Source organism: Cucurbita moschata, unplaced genomic scaffold (genome assembly GCF_002738365.1).
Source record: "Cucurbita moschata cultivar Rifu unplaced genomic scaffold, Cmos_1.0 Cmo_Scf00034, whole genome shotgun sequence".
Taxonomy (NCBI): Eukaryota; Viridiplantae; Streptophyta; class Magnoliopsida; order Cucurbitales; family Cucurbitaceae; genus Cucurbita; species Cucurbita moschata.
Window position 1 is genome coordinate 1,608,088 of NW_019268550.1, and position 19,237 is coordinate 1,627,324.

The 19,237-nt window shown below is 38.1% G+C and overlaps 4 protein-coding genes across 6 annotated transcripts in view; 1 reads left to right on the top strand and 3 right to left on the bottom strand.

The window, feature by feature from the left end:
* Positions 1-2,662, bottom strand: part of LOC111430780 (uncharacterized protein At2g23090-like) — a 4,070-nt gene extending 1,408 nt beyond the window's left edge. Inside the window, exons 1-2 of the mRNA XM_023067187.1 lie at positions 2,449-2,662; positions 2,250-2,290 (exon numbers count right to left, since the gene is read on the bottom strand). Coding sequence (XP_022922955.1) covers positions 2,250-2,290; positions 2,449-2,521 — 114 coding nt within the window. The 5' untranslated portion in view covers positions 2,522-2,662. The remainder of the gene's footprint in view (positions 1-2,249; positions 2,291-2,448) is intronic.
* A 1,112-nt stretch (positions 2,663-3,774) lies between these two features.
* On the top strand, positions 3,775-5,248 carry LOC111430779 (mediator of RNA polymerase II transcription subunit 28). Of its 2 annotated transcripts, none has more exons than XM_023067185.1 (4): positions 3,775-3,941; positions 4,080-4,259; positions 4,762-4,874; positions 4,947-5,248. In XM_023067185.1, the coding sequence occupies exons 2-4, from the start codon at positions 4,082-4,084 to the stop codon at positions 5,079-5,081; spliced, it is 426 nt and encodes a 141-aa protein (XP_022922953.1). In that variant the 5' UTR covers positions 3,775-3,941; positions 4,080-4,081; the 3' UTR covers positions 5,082-5,248. The 2 variants fall into 2 exon arrangements, with proteins under 2 accessions (XP_022922953.1, XP_022922954.1); XM_023067186.1 differs by having other exon boundaries at positions 3,779-3,941; positions 4,034-4,259.
* A 104-nt stretch (positions 5,249-5,352) lies between these two features.
* LOC111430778 lies at positions 5,353-9,032 on the bottom strand. 2 transcript variants are annotated; one of them, XM_023067184.1, is made up of 6 exons: positions 8,691-9,032; positions 8,183-8,341; positions 7,924-8,096; positions 6,251-7,319; positions 5,654-6,181; positions 5,353-5,535 (listed from the first exon to the last, which is right to left on the bottom strand). In XM_023067184.1, exons 1-6 carry the CDS (start codon positions 8,826-8,828, stop codon positions 5,494-5,496), a joined length of 2,109 nt encoding a protein of 702 aa, XP_022922952.1. In that variant the 5' UTR covers positions 8,829-9,032; the 3' UTR covers positions 5,353-5,493. The 2 variants fall into 2 exon arrangements, with proteins under 2 accessions (XP_022922952.1, XP_022922950.1); XM_023067182.1 differs by having other exon boundaries at positions 5,654-7,319.
* Positions 9,033-15,046: 6,014 nt separating this feature from the next.
* Positions 15,047-17,769, bottom strand: LOC111430784. Its single transcript, XM_023067191.1, has 3 exons — positions 16,995-17,769; positions 16,321-16,668; positions 15,047-16,233 (listed from the first exon to the last, which is right to left on the bottom strand). Exons 1-3 carry the CDS (start codon positions 17,448-17,450, stop codon positions 15,616-15,618), a joined length of 1,422 nt encoding a protein of 473 aa, XP_022922959.1. The 5' UTR covers positions 17,451-17,769; the 3' UTR covers positions 15,047-15,615.
* Positions 17,770-19,237: the final 1,468 nt, after the last annotated feature.

Here is a 19,237-nt window from a genome sequence, read left to right on the forward strand (position 1 = left end):
AAGAAAAAAAAAAAAAAGAGGCGCCAACATGCGTCGAGCGTCGGCTGGAGTGACGCAGCTCCAGCTGAACGGTGACGCGTGTCACCCACATAAACCAGGTCGAACCGCCGCAAACCGGCGACCGCTAACCAACCCAACCCGACCCGCGACTGCGTGAAGCGGTCCACGCGTGGCCGTCACGCATGCAGCCTGCGACTGGCGTCCTTTCCCGCGCATGAGAGGGCTCGTGTTTCGTCCGTTTACCTTCTGTTTGTCCCTATTCCTATTTAAATAATATTTTTATGTGGATAGGGACCTAATCGAGGATAATCAGTGTTTTTGGGACACCTTATGAGCATAGAGACGTTGGGCACGCATCAACCAGGTAGGTCACCACACAGAACTTTGGAAGAATACTTGTAGGAATCGTCTTGGTATGCATGCATGCTAGACTAGTTTCCTTAGTTGATTAGACTTTTCCATGTTATGAGCTTAGGTTGCAAAGTACATGATCTACGACAAGTTAAACATGTTTTATGCTTCCGCTTTGTGTGTAATTGTTTATGCATGCTGAGAGGAGGATGGGAGAATTGTGAACTCTGCGTTCCGAGTGTTGATGGATGTTATCACCCCGTTGAACATAATTGCCCGTTTTTGCATAAACTGTATAATGTATATGATTCTTGATGCTTGCTTCCTCTTGGTAATGTTTAGGAGATGGTATAATGTTTAGGAAATGTTTTAGGAATAAGCCTAGGGATCCAGGATTAGAGTGCCAATCACTGAGCTTAGATCAATCCCTCTCCTAGGAGTTTAGCAGATCACTACGATAAACGTAGTACCTTAGGGATGTTCATAGGCTGCTGGTTGTCTAAACGGTGTCTATAGTTTCGTGGGAGGACCAGAGGTCCCTTTCAGTTCTTACTGCTCCTAGCCGTTTCGCATGGGAAATGTGTCCCTACGTAGTATAGCCATTAGCTGCATGGGAAGGGTTGGGTCGCGCCCCCCCAGGGAGACTATTATGGGCTTAGGAGGTATTCAGCACATCCCTAGGCAAGATACCATGTAGTCTCAGTTAGCCATGTAGAGGTAGTGCCTCGTAGAGAGACACCGGTCAGTCTAGCTTAGCATAAGGAACCCCTAGGTACCAAACGAGAGGACGGAGAACAATAGAAGTCCCAAGGGGAAACCCCCAAGGGTCTACCCCATGAGACCTTCTTCACGGTGGTTACCCTATGAGATCTTCACCAAGATATCACTAGTCTCCCTTGACTTGTGAAGCACAGCACATGAACAAATAAATTTCAAACATGTCATGTCTAATGTAATTAACTATCAGCAAGAAAGATAGATATCCTAATTCAGATTCATACAAAGCTAGATTTGACTTGAAGTATAATGCTTGACCCTCTCCTAAATGTGTTGATAAGTTCTTGGTAATTAACAATAGGGGGAAGGAAGATCTCCACTCAGTTTATTCATAAAACTCAAAAAACTCAAACCGCGGTAATAAACTTGGATAATGATCGACGACATGAATTTTTCAAGGGGTTTGATAACGATCCAGTTTCTAGTTTCCAGTTTTTCAAGGGTCTTAGGTTAACCCTGTAACTGTTAGCCTGTAAGCATGACCACCAAAGGAGTCGATGCACATATATCCTCTAACGAGTCACGCTACAATGATAATTCAGCTCAAGACGGAGTTAGAGACATTGGGATATAAATTGTCAGGGCACAAAAGGTAAATGCTGTGATCTTTCAATTAGGAGATATACTAACTGCAGCTTATGGAGTTACCTACTTTCCATGTTTAAAAACCACTCTACCCATGATAATGGCCGGCATCCCTTCAAAAACAACACAAGTAGGCCCGCTACGCTTAATAAAAGCCTATTTCGCACTCTTTGGCTCGAAAGGAACCATAGAACCTTCAAGAACAAAGAAAAATCCATTGATTGGTTTATACACTTCTTTATTCTTTTTGGCTCTCTAATACTATTAACAGTGACACTATTAACAGTGTTATGACCTAGTTTATGGTTTTCTAGGGAGAATAGGGTTAAACTAAATCCAGTCATGATGTAATTCAATTTTCTACTAGCGAAAAGTGTCTTAGGACCCGATCCCAACATAAATGCTTAAATCAAATGAGCTTACGTTGCAATTCCCAAAGTTATTATGAACAAACCCTTTCTCTCGTTCACAGCCCAATGAAGAATAAAATTGAACTAGAAAGTGAATAGATCAAGTGGATAATCGGATGAGATTACCTGAATGGTCATAGCTTTTTTGTTAGAATCGAGCTGGCTTCCTACACAAAATCAGATCAATAACGACATCAAAATTCAATAAACCCAAATAAGACCTAAAAAATTGGGAAATCCGACGAAATCAATAGTAAAATCGAAAGGAAAACGAGGATCCAATAGAAGTTACTGAAGAGCAGGAAAAAGAGGATGAAGAGAGTACCCTTGGCGCCTTTTTGTTTCTCTAAGTTTCTCTCGCGAGCCATCTTAGCCTTCTGACCGTTGCCTCCTCCCATGGCTGAATCGATTGAGGAGAAATAGGGAGCGGATGAGGCGACGATTTTGCTGAAAGGAAACAGAGGAGACCGCTGATAAAGGGTTTTTCGACTGCTAACGCGGTATGCACTCACCACTCGGGGGATGAATCTATACAATAAAACTTCGCTTTTTTTTTTTTTTACCTTTTTTTCTCAACTTTCAAAATTGTAAATTTAGTTGAAATTTTAAATATTTTTAAATTTTAAAATCTAGAAAAGGATATCAAATTTAAATTTATTATTTAACACCCAATTAATTTCTTTTTTTTCAAGGATGAGAATGAGATATATACACAATTAAATCCTGCCTTAATCACTATGGACATAACCTGAAAAACGTGAGATTTTGGGTCGGGGTTTGGTGAGGCAAGGCCAATCCCATGGCTAAGATAGTCGCTCCAGAGGTCGCACAATAGCTTCTGACTTCGCCTGTGAATCACTGAATGCAGAGACCTAACAATTTCGATAAAACCAACCTCTTTTAAAGGAGCCGCTCTGCCTTAATCACTATGGACATAACCTGAAAAACGTGAGATTTTGGGTCGGGGTTTGGTGAGGCGAGGCCGATCCCATGGCTAAGATAGTCGCTCTAGAGGTCGCGCAATAGCTTCCAACTTCGCCTGTGAATCATTGAAAGCAAACCTAACAGTTTCGATAAAACCAACCTCTTTTAAAGGAGCCGCTCTGCCTTAATCACTATGGACATAACCTGAAAAACATGGGACGCTGGGTCGGGGTTTGGTGAGGCGAGGCCGATCCCATGGTTAAGATAGTCGCTCCAAAGGTCACGCAACAACTTCGAACTTCGGCTGTGAATCACTGAAAGCAGACTTAACAGTTTCAATAAAACCAACATCTTTTAAAGGAGTCGCTCTGCTTTAATCACTATAGGACATAACCTGAAAAACGTGGAACGCTGGGTCAGGGTTTGGTGAGGCGAGATTGATCCCACAGCTAAGATAGTCGCTCTAGAGGTTGCACAACAGCTTCTAGCTCCACCCACAAATCCGAGGTGATTGAGTTCAGGAGCAAATCTTTCTTTCATTTTCTCAACCAGTGGAGAAATCCAAAATTAAAAGAACCATTGATTTCTTTTACAAAAATATATACATATTTAACTTTTTTTTTAAAATTTAAATAAAGATAAAGTATATATTTTGTTAGGTTAATAACTTCTAAAAATATTTAAATATTTATTGTAAAAATTAAAAAGGGAATTGAAATATAAATAGGTCCAATAAAAAAGAGGACCCGCCTGATCGCATCGGCGACTCAGAATCTACGGTTAGTGAAGAATTCTCAGTTACCGCCCAAAGGAAGAACTCCGGAGCTGGACGGCAAATTCACCGCTTCTGCGACCGACCGAGCTCGTCGTCCTTCACATCCTTCTTCTTATCGAGTATGCTCTCCTTCATCTGCTGTGTTCATGTGCTTTTTTAGGGTTTATACTCCTAGGGCTGAAAAATAGTACTTGCTGTACGTTTTGTTTAGTTTCTTTGTCGATGAATTGAAATGGAGATTTGATTGTGGTCACAAGATATGGCTGAACGACAACCACTCGACCAGCAGAATCAAATCGATCCACAGTTGCAATCCTCGCAGTCTCCAAGAGAAGATATGGTTTCATATGTGATGGCCTTGGAAGCTGCTCTGCTTCCCTGCTTGCCTGCGAGAGAACTACAAGCAATCGACCGTTCTCCTCACCCTTCTCATCAAAGTCAGTTACTAATCCCTCCCCTTAAACTTTTGTGCATTCCAGATTTAATGTTGCACTAAGCTGGCAGATAATAGCATAATGTGACCTCAAGTTTCTTCATAATTATAATAGCATCTTATAATGGATACCCTTTGCAAGTTCTCTGTTTGATCTGCATAGACAAACAGCTTTATACAGTCAGTAAAGCAACTTTCCTGAGTAAATCCTCATTAAATTTGGTTCATCATGTTCTGTTTCATATGCTGGAGGTCTGCTGCTGTATCTGGAGATTTTGGTGCATTAAAATTATGTGGACGTGTGGTTTTCTATGAATTTGTTTTATTGAAATATGTGAAGTGGAAGTGACATTTAGATCTAGAAGTAGCATGAATGTCTGTAATCTACGACTCACAAATGGCTCGACATAGGACCGGGGGGATGCTCGGCGTTGAACTGATATTGTCTGTGGTTAGGTGTTTGTAAACAGTGAAGAAAATGACACCCTGGTTTGTTTTTGCTTCAGTTGACGTGGAGAGACATGCTAGGGATTTTATGGAGGCAGCTAAAAAGCTTCAATTATACTTCATTGGTTTACAACGGGAGGATCAGCCAACCAAAGTGGAAACACTAAGAAAGGTAAATAATCAATCAAGCACCTTATTCATACTATTCTTTTTTGTAACATTTGTTTGTTCTACTTATCATCAGGAGATTTCTGCCATTGAGGAGGAATTAAAGTTAAAGGATGACATAATCAAGAAGCAGGAGAGGCTCATTGAAGGGTGGAAGAAGGATTTGAAAGACCAGTTAGACAAACACAACAATGAGTTAGAGAAGGTTTAGTAGAATAGGCTTTCGATCCCAATGCTCTATTGCTTAGTTTTTTTTTTTGTAGATCATGTCAATTTCATACATTCACAACTAATCAATGGTGGGGTATTGTTTGCCATAGACGTTTTTATGTAGACACTTAAATGCATTCACCAAATAACATAGACCTACTCCTCCTACTCCTTCACATGATCAAATTGTGCTTGTTTTTGTCCAATATCAATCAAATATGAAATAGTTATTAAACGAGACTAATAGTCGAACACAGTGGACATTGTAATGGCAGAATAGCAATATGCTATCATAACTTAAGGCAGTGGACATTTCAGATTTAAGGCATAATGTAAAAAACACTTGATATGTGTATATATAGGGCAAGCAATGTACATTTTTTTTCTTCGGTGGAGGTGTGATTACACTTCGTTCAGAACTTCCTTTGCTCCTCTTCAGCTTTGATCCAGGCAGCCTACATAGCATGAAGAAACAATGAGCAAAAACAGCTTCATCAACTGTAATTTGATAAACATGATAGTGTATTCAAATCAAAACATCACATATATAGAAAACTTGTAAACATTATGAACCTTGTCTTGTTCAAGTTTGGAGAGATGAGGTCTCATGGAATCTCCCAAACTTAAGCCTCCCCAGGCTGACCGTAGGTCTTTCTCCCTCGCTTCACGACGTGATAGAGAACTTTTGTTCTGATTTTCAGATTCATGGGAAGACATCAGCTTCTCTCTTTCGAGTCTTGATTTATGTTTAACCAGAATCTCACCCAAACCCCCACCTCCTCCTCCTCCACCATTGATCACTGGATGCATATTGCTTTCTCTTCTCTTTAAGTTCTCTGGTTTACATCTCATTTTTTCTTTCTCTAATCTTGAAACATGCTTTACTAGAAGTTCGTCCAAGCTCTGGCAATCAGATGTACGGTTGTTAATCAGTTGTTTCTTATTTTGTCTTTGCTTATCATAGTTACTTTCAGCTAACACGGCCTGCATATTTTCCCTTTCCAGCCTGTGAACCGGCTTTACTAAGATCTTATCTAGGCTGTCTTCCATTTCCCATCCCATCTTCGAAGAAGACTTCGGCATGTTAAGATTTTCCTTTCCCTCTGTTTCCATCAATGATTCTTCTGAAGCAGTCGTGTCACTTTTCTCAACTTTTCTTCTGTTCCTCGCTTCTTGTACTTCTTTTTCAAACCGCGAGACATGTTTCACAAGATACTTATCGAGGCTAGGAACTGCTGAAACAACTTCTTTGTGACTAACAAACGTTTTCCTTGCCTGCAACTTGTTGCTAAGGGTCTTGAATTCTTCTGCACCCTTGCATTCAGTCTCTTTAACTTCATTCTCTAGTGCTGAAGGTGGATTTATGAGCATAGTTTCCAAGTTGGAAACAACTTTCTCATCCTCAACACTGCTCACCAATTCCTTTGCTTCGTTACTTCTGCTATTCTTTGCTTCAAGCACTTCTCTTTCCAATTTAGTCACGTGCTTTACCAAGAATTTATCTAGGCTGGGAAGTTCTGACTTTAGTTGCTTCCTTCCATTGTGCAAATTAGAGGAACCTGCAGAAGACATCCTTCGAGGAAGGTTAAGAGCTGAAATAGAGGACTGAACTGCAGAGGAACCTGCACTCACACTTTCTACCTCTGCCAAGGCAGCACTTAAACCACAAATTGCAACTATGGTGGCGAGGGAGGAAAGTTCATCTTCTTTCAAACGCCTAAGCCTTTCATACATCAAGTCCTCAATCTTGGTCTCCTTCTCAAAAGTTTTATGTCTCATATGTAAATCCAGCATCTTCCAATCGAAATTACGAGAGCTGAAATCGGACTTTCGAGCCACTTTATCAAGTTCCAAGTCATTCACTGATTCACATTTGGAAGAAGAAGGCTCAGATGGGTCTACATGAGTATCATCGCAGTCTGGGTTCTGAGAGATCTTTCGTAAAAGTTCTTTAAAGTCGTCTTCTCTTAAAGAAGAGCAATTTGCAAGCCTAACCAATGCTATTTTTACTGCTGCAGCCACTTCCTTATCAACCTCAAATTCTGTCTCAAAAGACGCTGTAATGGTGAGAGTTGTAGACCCACCACCACCAGAAGACGAGCTTTCCATTTTGTAAGTCTTCTGTGGACAATTGGGCGTATCATACATGATCACTCCCATAGCCGCAGCTACTTTGAAAGCTTCGGCAGCAGTCTTCTCAGCTCTGTCCATCTGATCTTCAGCTTCTTTACATTGAATTCTGGAGAACAAATAATAATTCAAAAGATGAGAAATTAAACATGCTTAAGAATCATCGACCTCTACAATAATATGATACTATCAACTTTGGGAGGGAGTTCCACCATGATATGATACTTTGAGATGTATTCCTTACTTAAAAGCCATAATCATTTCTTAAATTAGTCAATGTGGTACTCCCTCCCAACAATCCTCAACAATACTCCCCTCGAACAAAGTACACTATAGAGCCTCTTCCGAGGCCTATGGAGCCCTCGAACAGCCTCCCTTTAATCGAGGCTCGACTCCTTTGGAGTTCTCGAACAAAGTACACCCTTTGTTCGACACTCTTTTGCCTACACCTTCAAGGCTCACAACTTTTTTGTTCGACATTTGAGGATTCCATGATATCATGTTAGGAATCACAACTCTTCACAATGGTATGATATTGTCCACTTTGAGCATAAGCTCTCATGGCTTTACTTTTGGACTTCCCCAAAAGGCCTCCTACCAATGGAGATGTATTCCTTACTTATAAACTCATGATCATTCCCTAAATTAGCCGTCTCCCTCCCAACAATCTTCAACAATCCCTGGAAGGTTAAGAAAAAGAGTATATGGCATACCTAGCCGCTCGGAGTATTCTACACCAAGAGGTTTCAATCAAGGCTGCTTTTCGAGCTTCCATTGCTTTATGTGCTGCCTCTCTTGCTGCCATCTTTTCCTTCAATACTCTGGAATAATGCGGATTAGAATCACCTAGTGTCTCATCTAGTGATAAATTCAGGCCATCTACTTCCTGCCGTAAACAGATTACCAGTTTAGTTGGGTAAAGAAACATAACGTGAACTGTAATGCAATGCAGAATGAACAAATATATTAAACCTGCAGCATTTTGATTTTCCTCTTCAAGTAAGAGTCCACTTTCTTGCGTGGGAACCAAATGATAGGGGAAACCTTCCTGTGGGAAGGCTTCTTGATTTGCGATGTAAATTTGTTAAGACCGTGCATTGTTGATTGGCTTGCCTCTTTCAAAAATTTACTCTGTGATCGTGTAAAGAAATAAACAAATCAAACTGTAAATCGAAGTTCTGTCGTTCATGGCCTCAATCCAATTCGATGCAATAAACCAATCAAACTGTAAAACAATCGTGTAGTAGATTCAATACAATCCGATTCAGTTCTACACTCGTCGAAAATGAATTCTAAAATCGAAGTCAGAAACAACCAACATTGCTTAGAAACAGTCGAAATGAACTCTTCCACTTTTCAATTCTAGATACGATTCAATTGCAAGAAAGAAAACAGAATCAAGAAATACTAAAAGAATTCGAATCGAGAAACAGAACCAGAAATTGTAGAAACGCAAATTTCTCTAAAGAAGAAGATTTACCCTTCCACTTTTCGAACTTGCAGAAACAGACTCGCCGGAGTCGTCGTCCTTCTTACTCTCCGAATCAATACCATTGAAGTCGTTACCTCGATGTTCCGATGCTGAAACTTCGTCCAAGTTCAAGCGAGCCGAATCCATGGCGGATCTTCTCAGAAATCCGGATGGAAGACAATCAAGCTTTCAGAAATCAAACAGATCTGATGCAACAGATTCAGTATTCGAATCAATTGCGATACATCAATGTATTTCGGAAAGAAATATCGTATTAATTTCACTTTCTTGCGCTGAAAGTTTCCCGCTGAATCAAGGAGAGAAAAACTGTGTTAAATTTTCTCTTTCTACGAAAATGGAAAGTAGCCGTTACGCCTTAAACGGGCGCCTCTTTATAAAGTCCCAACGGTCCTTTAAAAAGTTCAAATTATCCTCTTCAAAGAATTTATGACTTTGGTCCGATTTTTCGTTAATAATAAAATAAACAAATATATATTTGCAAGAAATATCTGAAAATTGAACAATAAATAATTTTTTTTAAAAAAACAACGATTTTTGTATTAAAATTCAAATAATTATCGATTAAAATCATAATTATTTACTAATAAATCCAAAATAAATGGTCATATAATTTGGAAGAATTTTCCAAAAAAAAAAGAAAGAAAAAGAGATTTAAAATCATATTTTATATTTTAAAAAACTATAAAATACATTTTTAAACTTTAAAAAACATTTAATAAATCATAAACTCTTTCAATTTTATTTTATGTTCTTGAAAATTTTAAAATATTAAAAATTTAGTAAATCTATAAATTTTAAAATATTAAAAAAAAATTATTGTTGAATAAATTGGGGATGAAGAGGATTATCCAATATTTCTATTAATGAACAGAATTTCCCTCGGCATGCGCGCGAGTACTCTGGTAGCTGAAGTTGTGTGGAAGGGGAGATCGAGTCGACTCGATTAGGTTCTTTCTTTTCTCTCAATTGATTGTTCTTATTTTACTTGTTTACTTCATAATTTCCTCCTTTCGGTTCTCGATCTGGTCTAAATTGACGCCCATCTTTGCTCAAACAAGCCGAAACCGATTTTTGCAGGAACTGATGATCAGCTTTGAGTGTGAGTGTTTTTGTGGGTGTCTGAGTGCGATCGATCTTGCTTTTCCTTTCTCGCTACAACAATTAAGTATCAAAACATTGGTATTAAGCTATAAGAATTAGGTACTACAACAATTAGGTATCAAAACATTTTGATCTTGATATTCAGCTATAAGAATTAGGTATTAGAGTATTTAGGTTTTAGGTTGTGGCATTCCGCTACAATAATTGGATATCATAGCATTGAAGGTTGTGGCATCACTGTACAACAAGTGGTATCAGAGTATTTGAAGGTGGTAGCATTACGGCCCACAACAAGTGGTATTAGAACTCTTTTGGTGGTATCGTAGTATTTTGGTTGTGGCATTCGGCTACAACTATTAGGTATCAAAACATTTTGGTTGTGGCATTCGAACAGGCTACTCAACAATTTGTGGATCAAAGAGAGGTGAAGAAAATTTCAGACGATCCAAGCTGATGGTCTATATGGATGAAACTAAATGTTAGGAGGAGTTTGTTGGTTTGATACCTTGCTGTAGGTACCACTGAACCTAAGCATTTAATGTAAAGAATATGAATGTAAGATTCAATACAGTAATCTATAACCTTATCAACTTGAACTTTTGGATTTAGTCTTGTTTTAACATAGTAGGTGTGAGGTCTCACATCAGTTGGAGAGGAGAACGAAACATTCTTTATAACGATGTGGAAACCTCTCCTTGGCGGACGCGTTTTAAAAACCCTGAGGGGAAGTCTGAAAGGAAAAACCCAAAAAGAACAATATCTATTAGCGGTGGGCTTGGACCGTTTCGAATCGTATTAGAGCCCGACATTGAGCGATGTGCCAGCGAAGAGGCTGAACCTCGGAGAGGGTGGGCACGAAGTGGTGTGCCAGCAAGGACGCTGGCCCCTAAGGGGGTGGACTTGAGGGGGGTATCACATCGATTGGAAAAGGAAACGAGTGTCAGCGAGGATGCTGGGATCCAAGAGAGGTGGATTGTGAGATCCCACATCAGTTTGGGAGGAGAACGAAGCATTCTTTATAAGGGTGTATAAATCTCTCTCTAACAGACACGATTTAAAAAGCTTGAAGGGAATCTCGAAAGGGAAACCCTAAAGAGGACAATATTTGCTAGTGGTGGGCTTTGACCATTACAGCATGAGAGTCAGCTATTTCAGCTGATGGCAACATTGTTCAAAGTGGAATCCACACTGTAGGTCAAGTTTGCTTTATCATCATACAAATCAACCCGACCAAACAAAGAGCTATTATTTTCTCTTTAACGAAAATGGATCGGTTTCGAAAAAGTCAACCTCCTTTAAGGAGGAGCTGCTCTAGCCACCATAAGTTGACTCAGTGATTAATAAGAGTCAAAACGTAAATAATAAAGAATATAGAAGGAATGAGTTTCAAGTCATAACAGTATCTACATAAGATTTGTTTTCCTATCAATGATCTTCAGTGCATAAGCAAGGCTAAACGGTTGAAGTATTAGCAATCAAATATGAACGATTGAGATGCACAGTCCAAGTCCACCGCTATCAGATATTGTCCTCTTCAGACTTTTCCTTTCCCCTCAAAGTTTTAAAATGCGTCTACTAGGAAGAGGTTTCGACACACTTTGGAGCTTACTTATTTTAAGTCCATATGGCAAATTTATGGCAACGTACAACAGGAAATGTTGATTTGTTCCCTCCTTCCATTTAAGACTGAACCAATTGGTTTAAATGTTATTAGAAAATCAACATTTTAGTAAGATTTCAGCAGGCATTTGGATCGTGGTGTTCTTAGGATAAGTTTTCTAGGACTGGAATAAACTGTCATTACTTAGTAGTTCTAAGAAATGGGTATCTTCTGCCATGTAATGTTTACATGTTGCATTGATGTATTGGTAATAAAAGATAGGAAAGGAGGGAAACTTCATTGGCCTGTTCATGCAGTTGTCTATTGAATTTTAATGATCAAGAGACATTTATCAGAGCATTCCTTTTTTTGTTGTTTGAATCCTTATTTGTTAAGTTAAAGAACTTCCTATATAATCTTTGTGAGATCCCACATCGGTTGGGGAGGGAACGAAATATTTCTTATAAGGGTTTGGAAACCTCCCTCTAGTAGATGCATTTTAAAATCGTGAGACTGACGACATAGACCAAAGTGGACAATATCTACTAGTGGTGACCTTAGGCTGTTACAAATGGCATCAAAGTCAGACACTGGGCGGTGGATTGTGAGATCCCACGTCGGTTGGAGAAAGGAATGAAGCATTCCTTATAAGGGTGTGGAAACCTCTCCCTAATAGATGCGTTTTAAAACCGTGAGGCCGACGGCAATACTTAACGGGCTAAAGCAGACAATATCTACTAGCGGTGGCCTTGGGCTATTACAAATGGTATTAGAGTCAAATATCGGGCAAAGTGTCAACGAGGAGGCTGAGCCTCGAAGGGGGTGGACACGAGGCAATGTGCCAGCAAAAACGATGGGCCCTGAAGGGGGTGGATTGGGGTGGGGGAGTCCCATATTGATTAGAGAAGAAAACAAGTCCCAGCGAGAACGTTGGTCCTTGAAGGGGGATGGATTGTGAGATCCCACGTCGATGGGGAGGAGAATGAAACATTTTTTATAAGGGTATCGAAACCTCTCCCTAGCAAACGCATTTTAAAAAGAACCTCGAGGAAAAGCCAAAAGAAGACAGTATCTACTAACGGTGGGCTTGGGCCATTGCAATCTTGTACTGTATCTACGGTATATGTATAACCTCCTGCTTTCGTTCAGGCGTGCTGTGCTCTTGTTCATTTGTAGACACCCTGTATTGCTCCATTTCTTCAATGATTATGTTTCTTTTCTGTAAGGTATGTATGTATCTATTACCATGCTTGCAGATTACGTTTCAATGATATAGGGATATTGACCCATGGATATCAATTATCATTCTAGAACTCAGGCACCCATATCCTGATGACAATATTTCTCTTGCAGACATTATAGCATACACAATTAACATTCAACATACACTTATTTTTATCTCTACAGTCTTGGGAATTGGAATAATGTCAAATGAAAGCTCAAATTATGGGAGTTTGATATGATCTGAGTAAAGAAAATTGATTGAGTGATGGGTGCAAGAAATGCTTGAACTATGCCATAAATACGTGACATCCCACATCGGTTGGAGAGGGCTACGAAACACTCTTTATAAAGGTGTGGAAACCTTCCCATAGCAGACTCGTTTTAAAATTTTGAGGGGACGCCTGGAATGGAAAGCCCAAAGCAAAGAAGACAGTATCAGCTACCGGTGGACTTGAGCTGTTATAGAATATATTTGACCATCCCATAGCGGTGGACTTGATCTGTTATAGAATATATTTGATCATCTCATAGCGGTAGACTTGAGCTGTTATAGAATATATTTGACCATCCCATAATGGTTGGATGATCTCTTGTGACGTGCTCAACTATTAATGTTTGGTTACCTTTTGTGAGCTCATCCATCGTCCTCTCCTCTGTATTATCACTTTGAACTTGACAAGTTGTTTCAGTTTTAATCCTAAATTTTTAATTTCTTCAAATTGTTTCTGGTTTAATCCTAAATTTTTAATTTCTTCAAATTTCACCTCAAATTTAGATAAATATTGCAATCTTAACTGCAAAATTTCGAAACACGTCTAAAGTTTTTGCTCGATACATTACTTAAAAAAAAAATAAAAAAATTATAAAATATTATACTGATACATGAATGGATAAATAACTCCCATTTATTGGGAGCCATTTTGAAAGGCCAAAATAAATAAACAAATATGGTCACCAATACACAATTTATTATAAGGATGCATTGGTAATAACATAGCTTCATGAATGTGCATCAATTGTTAGGTGATGAACTCCCACACACCCCGTCCCCCGCCCTTTTAATTCCGAGTTACCCGTATCATAACAGAACTGATTTCGATATCTATTCTCAATTAAGAGATTAAAAGTTCAAATTCTTCGGTGGAATGAATTCGAAGCGCAATAAATGAAAATGGTCCCATTTTTTATATATATATTTTTTATAATATTAATGAATTTTTAATTATTAGAATTAATTTGGTGAAAGTCATAAATAAACCTATGCAAAGTCACATTCATCCATTCATCCATCCTCTACTTTATTAGACCATTAAATTTCATTGTCAAATTGAAAACCATTGCCAACAACTTTTTTAATTTAATTAATTTTTATTTTATTTTAATTTGGTCATTTTCTATAATGGGTCAATTCAATTTTTTTTTATTTTATTGAAATTGTTTAAATAAATAATAATAATTTTTCGATGTAATTTGAAATATATAAATAAATAGTTTGAATGGGAGATATTATTGGAACGGTGTGCATAAGCTATTATGAATACGTAGATCTTAATATTTTACAGGTAATTTATGTATTTACAAAAATAAAAATAAAGAAAAATAAAGAAAATAAAGAAAATAAAGAAAATAGAGACTTTAAACTCGTGCAACCTGCAATGATGGTGGTAAGCATTGGACATTACTTTTTTTGGATGCAAATTTCATCCCCCATGTGATTGCTTTAAACTTATTTACTTAATCAAATTCACGTTGGATCGTAACGTTAGGTCCCGAAAATGTAAATTTCTTCTTCATTTCAAATAAAATAACTGTAATAGCCTGTGGTTTGTGGCTCGAATCCTTCGAAAAGTAAGTCGTTAAAACAATAGAAGAACGAAAAGAAAAAAAAAATGATATGGAAACAAAAACCCTAATCTAAGCCTTTCATGACCTTCGTAGCAAACATCGTCAACGGCTGAAACCCTAATCTAGGTGTCTTCTGACTTTTGTAGTAAGCACTGTCAGCCACCGAAATCCTAATCTAAGCATCTCTCGACCTTCGTAGTAAACACCGTCAGTTGCCTAAACCCTAATCTAAGTGTCTCGTAACCTTTGTAGCCAACACTATTAGCCGCCTAGAATACTAAAATAAATTTGAAAAATGTTGAGTATACTCACTACTGCAGACGAGCAATCACGAGAAACGTGACATATGCTAATATGACTATAGTGAAACCTAAAAATTTTACTGTTTCCTCGCTTTCATACCGATCCACATCCGCTCTAATCACACTATTTTCCCGATCCATTTCAATATTTCCCGACATTTACGAGCATTTCAAAACATTTCAAAACATGGATCAGAAATGTGTTGATTGAAGGAGAAGCCATAGCTTTACTCAACAAAAGTGGGTGTAAAGAAGAACAAGTGGGGAGCAGATTTAAAGAACAAAAGTGTCAGAAACACTGACATTCCAAACACTAATTAGAAGGTCAAATTACAAGGAGCATCTCATTTCCAGACTTTGCTTCTTAAAGCTGTTCATCCTGCCCCCTCTCACTTTAACAAATCATTACAATAATACCACAAAAACTCCCACAAAATGGATCGAGGGACTCGGAAGTATCGATCGATACCGTTTCGGGTTCGATCGATACCGTGTAGGTGGATGTTTCCTAAACATTGCCACCAACAAGGACAATTAGTAAAGATTATAACTAAGGGTAAACAGCGCTTCACCGCATCGAATGTGAACCGAAAAAAAATGGACCTCCATTCGCTCCATCCCTAACTGGAAACCCGAGCTCCAACACCGTCGTTGGATTCTGCTAGTGAGTATAAAGATTCATTCAAGCTTGTTTGAAGCTTGAGAATATTTATCTCTATGTACAGATTAACAGAGGCATTGCATAACACTTGTAAATTATCTATAACACTCCCTAACTCTATATGCTTCCTATAATTAAGATATCAAATCACCTTTCAAGTATAAACAACTGCTGCTCTAGTTAGAAATCTGGCTTCCATGTCATGTTGTCGTCGTCGTCGGGCTTTTCGAGTGCAGCTACTTTCGCTCGGTATGCTGCTAGCGCTATTGCACTTTTCGCCCTTTCGTCTTGAAGAACCTCACTGGCTTCACTGATAGAACATGGTCTCAAGTCAGCTGGGGGAATGAAACAGTCCATTGATAGGCCGGGGACGTTGAACGCAACCTCTTCGATTGTCCAGGCTTCTTCCATCCTTGTTTTGGTATGACTCATGGCCATCTCGCCGAACCTGAAAAGGGTGACCACAGAACGACCAGAGTGAGCGATCATGATACCTTCAACGGGTCTGTAATCGTCGAGGAACGAATTGATTGAGGTTTCCCAGTAAACTGCATCACCGCCGTTGGATTGAATGCGGGAAAGATGTGAATCTTCCATGTACACCAGCAATCCTGTTTTTTGGCTGAAGTAGCCGAACAAGACATGTCGAATGATCTCGGCTGGTCCTTCGCTTCTCGACTTCAGCGTTTGAGGGTCAGCGCAAAGCTTAAGGATGAAGCAATCCTCACCATTTATTTTCTTCTCTCCAATGCATCTTGCATCAGCAAACATCCTGGCTATTGTTCTAGGATCAAGACCCTGCAAAAGACATAACATATCATCATCTCATACAAATATCAGCAGACTGAAATGTAATCAAATCTCGACGTATAACCAAAATGTTACCTGAAGTGCACGGCGCAAAGGTCGAATCGGCCCTTTCGCAGTGTGAGCGCCAAGCCAGGGAGTGTGTCTCCAAACGAGTTTTCCATTGCAGCCAGCATGAACTTTGCTGCCTCCAACTGCAAGCTCAACATACCACATGTCTGGATTCATCTGCCAGAGCACAAAGCCACCCGACTCGGCTCGGGTCGAGGGATTTCTGCTCTTCATCACCTTCGTTGCAGTTTCAAACTCAGCAGCTACCATCCTAAGCTTCCCCATTGCATATGCATTTCTAATCGAGTTTTGAAGCTTCTGCCCACCAGATGCTGCTGTGTATTGCTGCAATATGTACTGAGCTGATGAAGTTTCCTGCAAATAATATCAAAATCATTCAAGATCAGCCCACTTCACTGCCTCTAGTTCTTGCAAGTACAATCTCAGACAGTCAAATTCCATAAACAGAACCAAACATTCATAAACAATTCCTTGAAGAACAGAGCAGATCTCAAGATTAATTCAACAAAACCCATATGAAAAACAAGTAAAAGATCTGTTCTCTCATTGCAAGCCTTCATTGAAGAAAAAGCATGAAAAATTAAGATATGGGTCAGACAAATTCAGTATCCATTCAAGGTGTTGTTCTTGCTCAAGAACTCGGAACAGAGAAGAAAAGAGAAGAGAAGCGAGATACTAACAATGGGGGTATCTTTTATACTCAGGTGGGGCAGAGGATCGGAGGTGCTAACATGAACAGGAGCAAGAGGAGCACCCATAACGCCAAGCAAAAGCCTCAAATCAGACCTCTTATTAGCCATGGAAGAAGCAATAGAAGGAGTTCGAGAGAGTTGCCCTTTCATCCACTGCCCTAATCCCGAACTGATCCTCTTCGAATCACCAATTTCGCCGCCGTCCGGATCGGGACCCTCAACGAGCGGCGTAAGAGCTTCACCCACCGGCCGAAAACTTCCGGATCGTCCAATGAACTGCTGCGGAATCCCACCATGATTCGCGTACTGGGTCTTCTTTCTACGCAACAGAATCGAGAAGGGCGAGGCAGTTCTCGCCGGACTTTTGGCGCGAGAACGCGACGGCGACAACCCCCGAATAACCTCCTCTTTCAAAACAGAGAAGAAGCTGGGTTTCTTCTCCATTGAAGAGAAGGGGAAGGAAATGAAGAAGAATTAGAACAACCCAGAAGTTAAAACACAAAATCGATATGGATTTCGGGGTTTTGTTGAAGAATCTGAAGTCAAAAACTGATGGGTAGTGAATGAAGAGAAGAATTAGGCAAAATGTAAGGGGAAAAGAGGGAGAAATGAAGGGTTTTAGAGTGTAAGAAGTGGGGGGGAAGTAGGGCAATGGCGGTGCAGGGCCTCTGCAGCTTAGCTTTTCATAGCATGAGAGAGAGAGAGGAAAGTGAATTGTGGTTCTTGCTTTCTGCCATTGGAGCAGAGGAAGAAAGCAGTGGAAACACATTACAAATACCTTTTTCTTTTCTTTTCTAACATATTCAATAACTAATTACATGTCCCATATCCACTGCATTCCAATATAAATTACAAACAAACAAACTAACTTTCACCAAATTTCTCCATAGGTCCAACCTTACGTCTGCCGTTACCATGATCTTATCCACTTATATGATAAACAGTAAGAAAACTTCTCTCTAACAAACATGTTTTAAAACTTTGAGGGAAAGCTGAAAATTATGTTTTTTCTGTGTCTAACAAAATTAAAATTATTCGTAAATTTTAAAAAATCAAAGGCTAAATTTGTAATTTAATAAAAAATATATATATTTGTACTTAAAATCTCGAACAATTTTATTATATACTCTTTTTTTTATTATTATTTTGGCACCAACTAGTCAATTTATTATAATTTTTTTTAAAAATGTAGTTGAAAATTTTCGGTAAGAATTTAAACTTTGAATCTAAAAAGGAAAAAGATTATACCTGAGTTGTGCTTTTATTGATTCCACAAAATGTTTTTTTATTTTTGTTATTAGTCTAAAATAATAATACTAATAATAATCAATTAATTAATTAAGATATTTATAAAAAATATTTAATTAGAAAACTTTATTCCAAGTTACAAAAATGTAATAAATGAAAAAAATCACTTATTATTATTTATTTTTAGTGTTTACCACAAGTTATGAACATTATTTTAATTTCCATTAAAAAAAAGTAAAAATGGAGAAATTTTATTTTTTATTTTTTGTTTTTTTAGTTAAAATCTCTTATATGGTCTAAAATGCAAAATTCAATTAATTTTTAATTAAAAAATATAAATATTGAAATTTGACCTCAAATATAAAATTATTTATTAATTATGGTCAAATTTTATTCATTTTTGTCGGATTAGATGAACACGACTCTCTACGATGTATGATACTGTTCACTTAAATATTAAAAAAAGAAATGGAAGTGAGGAGCACGCGCGAAGGAGGAGAGTGGGGGAAAATGAGAATGGAAAAGGGGTCGATGAGTGGGGTAACACTAGGTATGGAACCAAACCCAAAGCCATTCCCACGTGACTCCGCACTCCCCATAATTCCAACCCTAATTTATACTTAATTACAACATAAATCCAATTTCATTATTTTATTACCTCAATTCCTAGGTTTCCTTATATATATATATTCATTTAATTATTTCATTTTATAAAAAATTTAAATATTATTTTATACCTTATACTTGCATTTTCTATAAACCTTAAAATTAGTATTTGTAGTTTTGTTTTTTATAAATTGTTTAAATATGATAATTATTAAATAATTATTAAATTTATTATTTATTGAAAATTCATGATTTTAATTTATTAAAAGTGTAGGGACTAAAATTAAATAGTATGAACGACTAAGTTTATAAATACTATTTTCATTTATGAGTTTCTTTGTTCAGTTATTTATTTTTTTTAACGATGTTTTAAAATC

What these genes read in the sequence shown, in the direction of transcription:
- LOC111430779 (XM_023067185.1), top strand. Translation starts at nt 4,082, where the DNA reads ATGGCTGAACGACAACCACTCGACCAGCAGAATCAAATCGATCCACAG. An exon ending in TCCTCACCCTTCTCATCAAA is followed by an intron (nt 4,260 to 4,761) that starts GTCAGTTACTAA and finishes TTTTTGCTTCAG; the next exon opens with TTGACGTGGAGAGACATGCT. An exon ending in AAGTGGAAACACTAAGAAAG is followed by an intron (nt 4,875 to 4,946) that starts GTAAATAATCAA and finishes ACTTATCATCAG; the next exon opens with GAGATTTCTGCCATTGAGGA.
- LOC111430778 (XM_023067182.1), bottom strand. Translation starts at nt 8,828, where the DNA reads ATGGATTCGGCTCGCTTGAACTTGGACGAAGTTTCAGCATCGGAACAT. An exon ending in AGAATACTCCGAGCGGCTAG is followed by an intron (nt 7,320 to 7,923) that starts GTATGCCATATA and finishes TTTGTTCTCCAG; the next exon opens with AATTCAATGTAAAGAAGCTG. An exon ending in CCAAACTTGAACAAGACAAG is followed by an intron (nt 5,536 to 5,653) that starts GTTCATAATGTT and finishes CATGCTATGTAG; the next exon opens with GCTGCCTGGATCAAAGCTGA.
- LOC111430784 (XM_023067191.1), bottom strand. Translation starts at nt 17,450, where the DNA reads ATGGAGAAGAAACCCAGCTTCTTCTCTGTTTTGAAAGAGGAGGTTATT. An exon ending in GTATAAAAGATACCCCCATT is followed by an intron (nt 16,669 to 16,994) that starts GTTAGTATCTCG and finishes TATTATTTGCAG; the next exon opens with GAAACTTCATCAGCTCAGTA. An exon ending in CTTTGCGCCGTGCACTTCAG is followed by an intron (nt 16,234 to 16,320) that starts GTAACATTTTGG and finishes TGTCTTTTGCAG; the next exon opens with GGTCTTGATCCTAGAACAAT.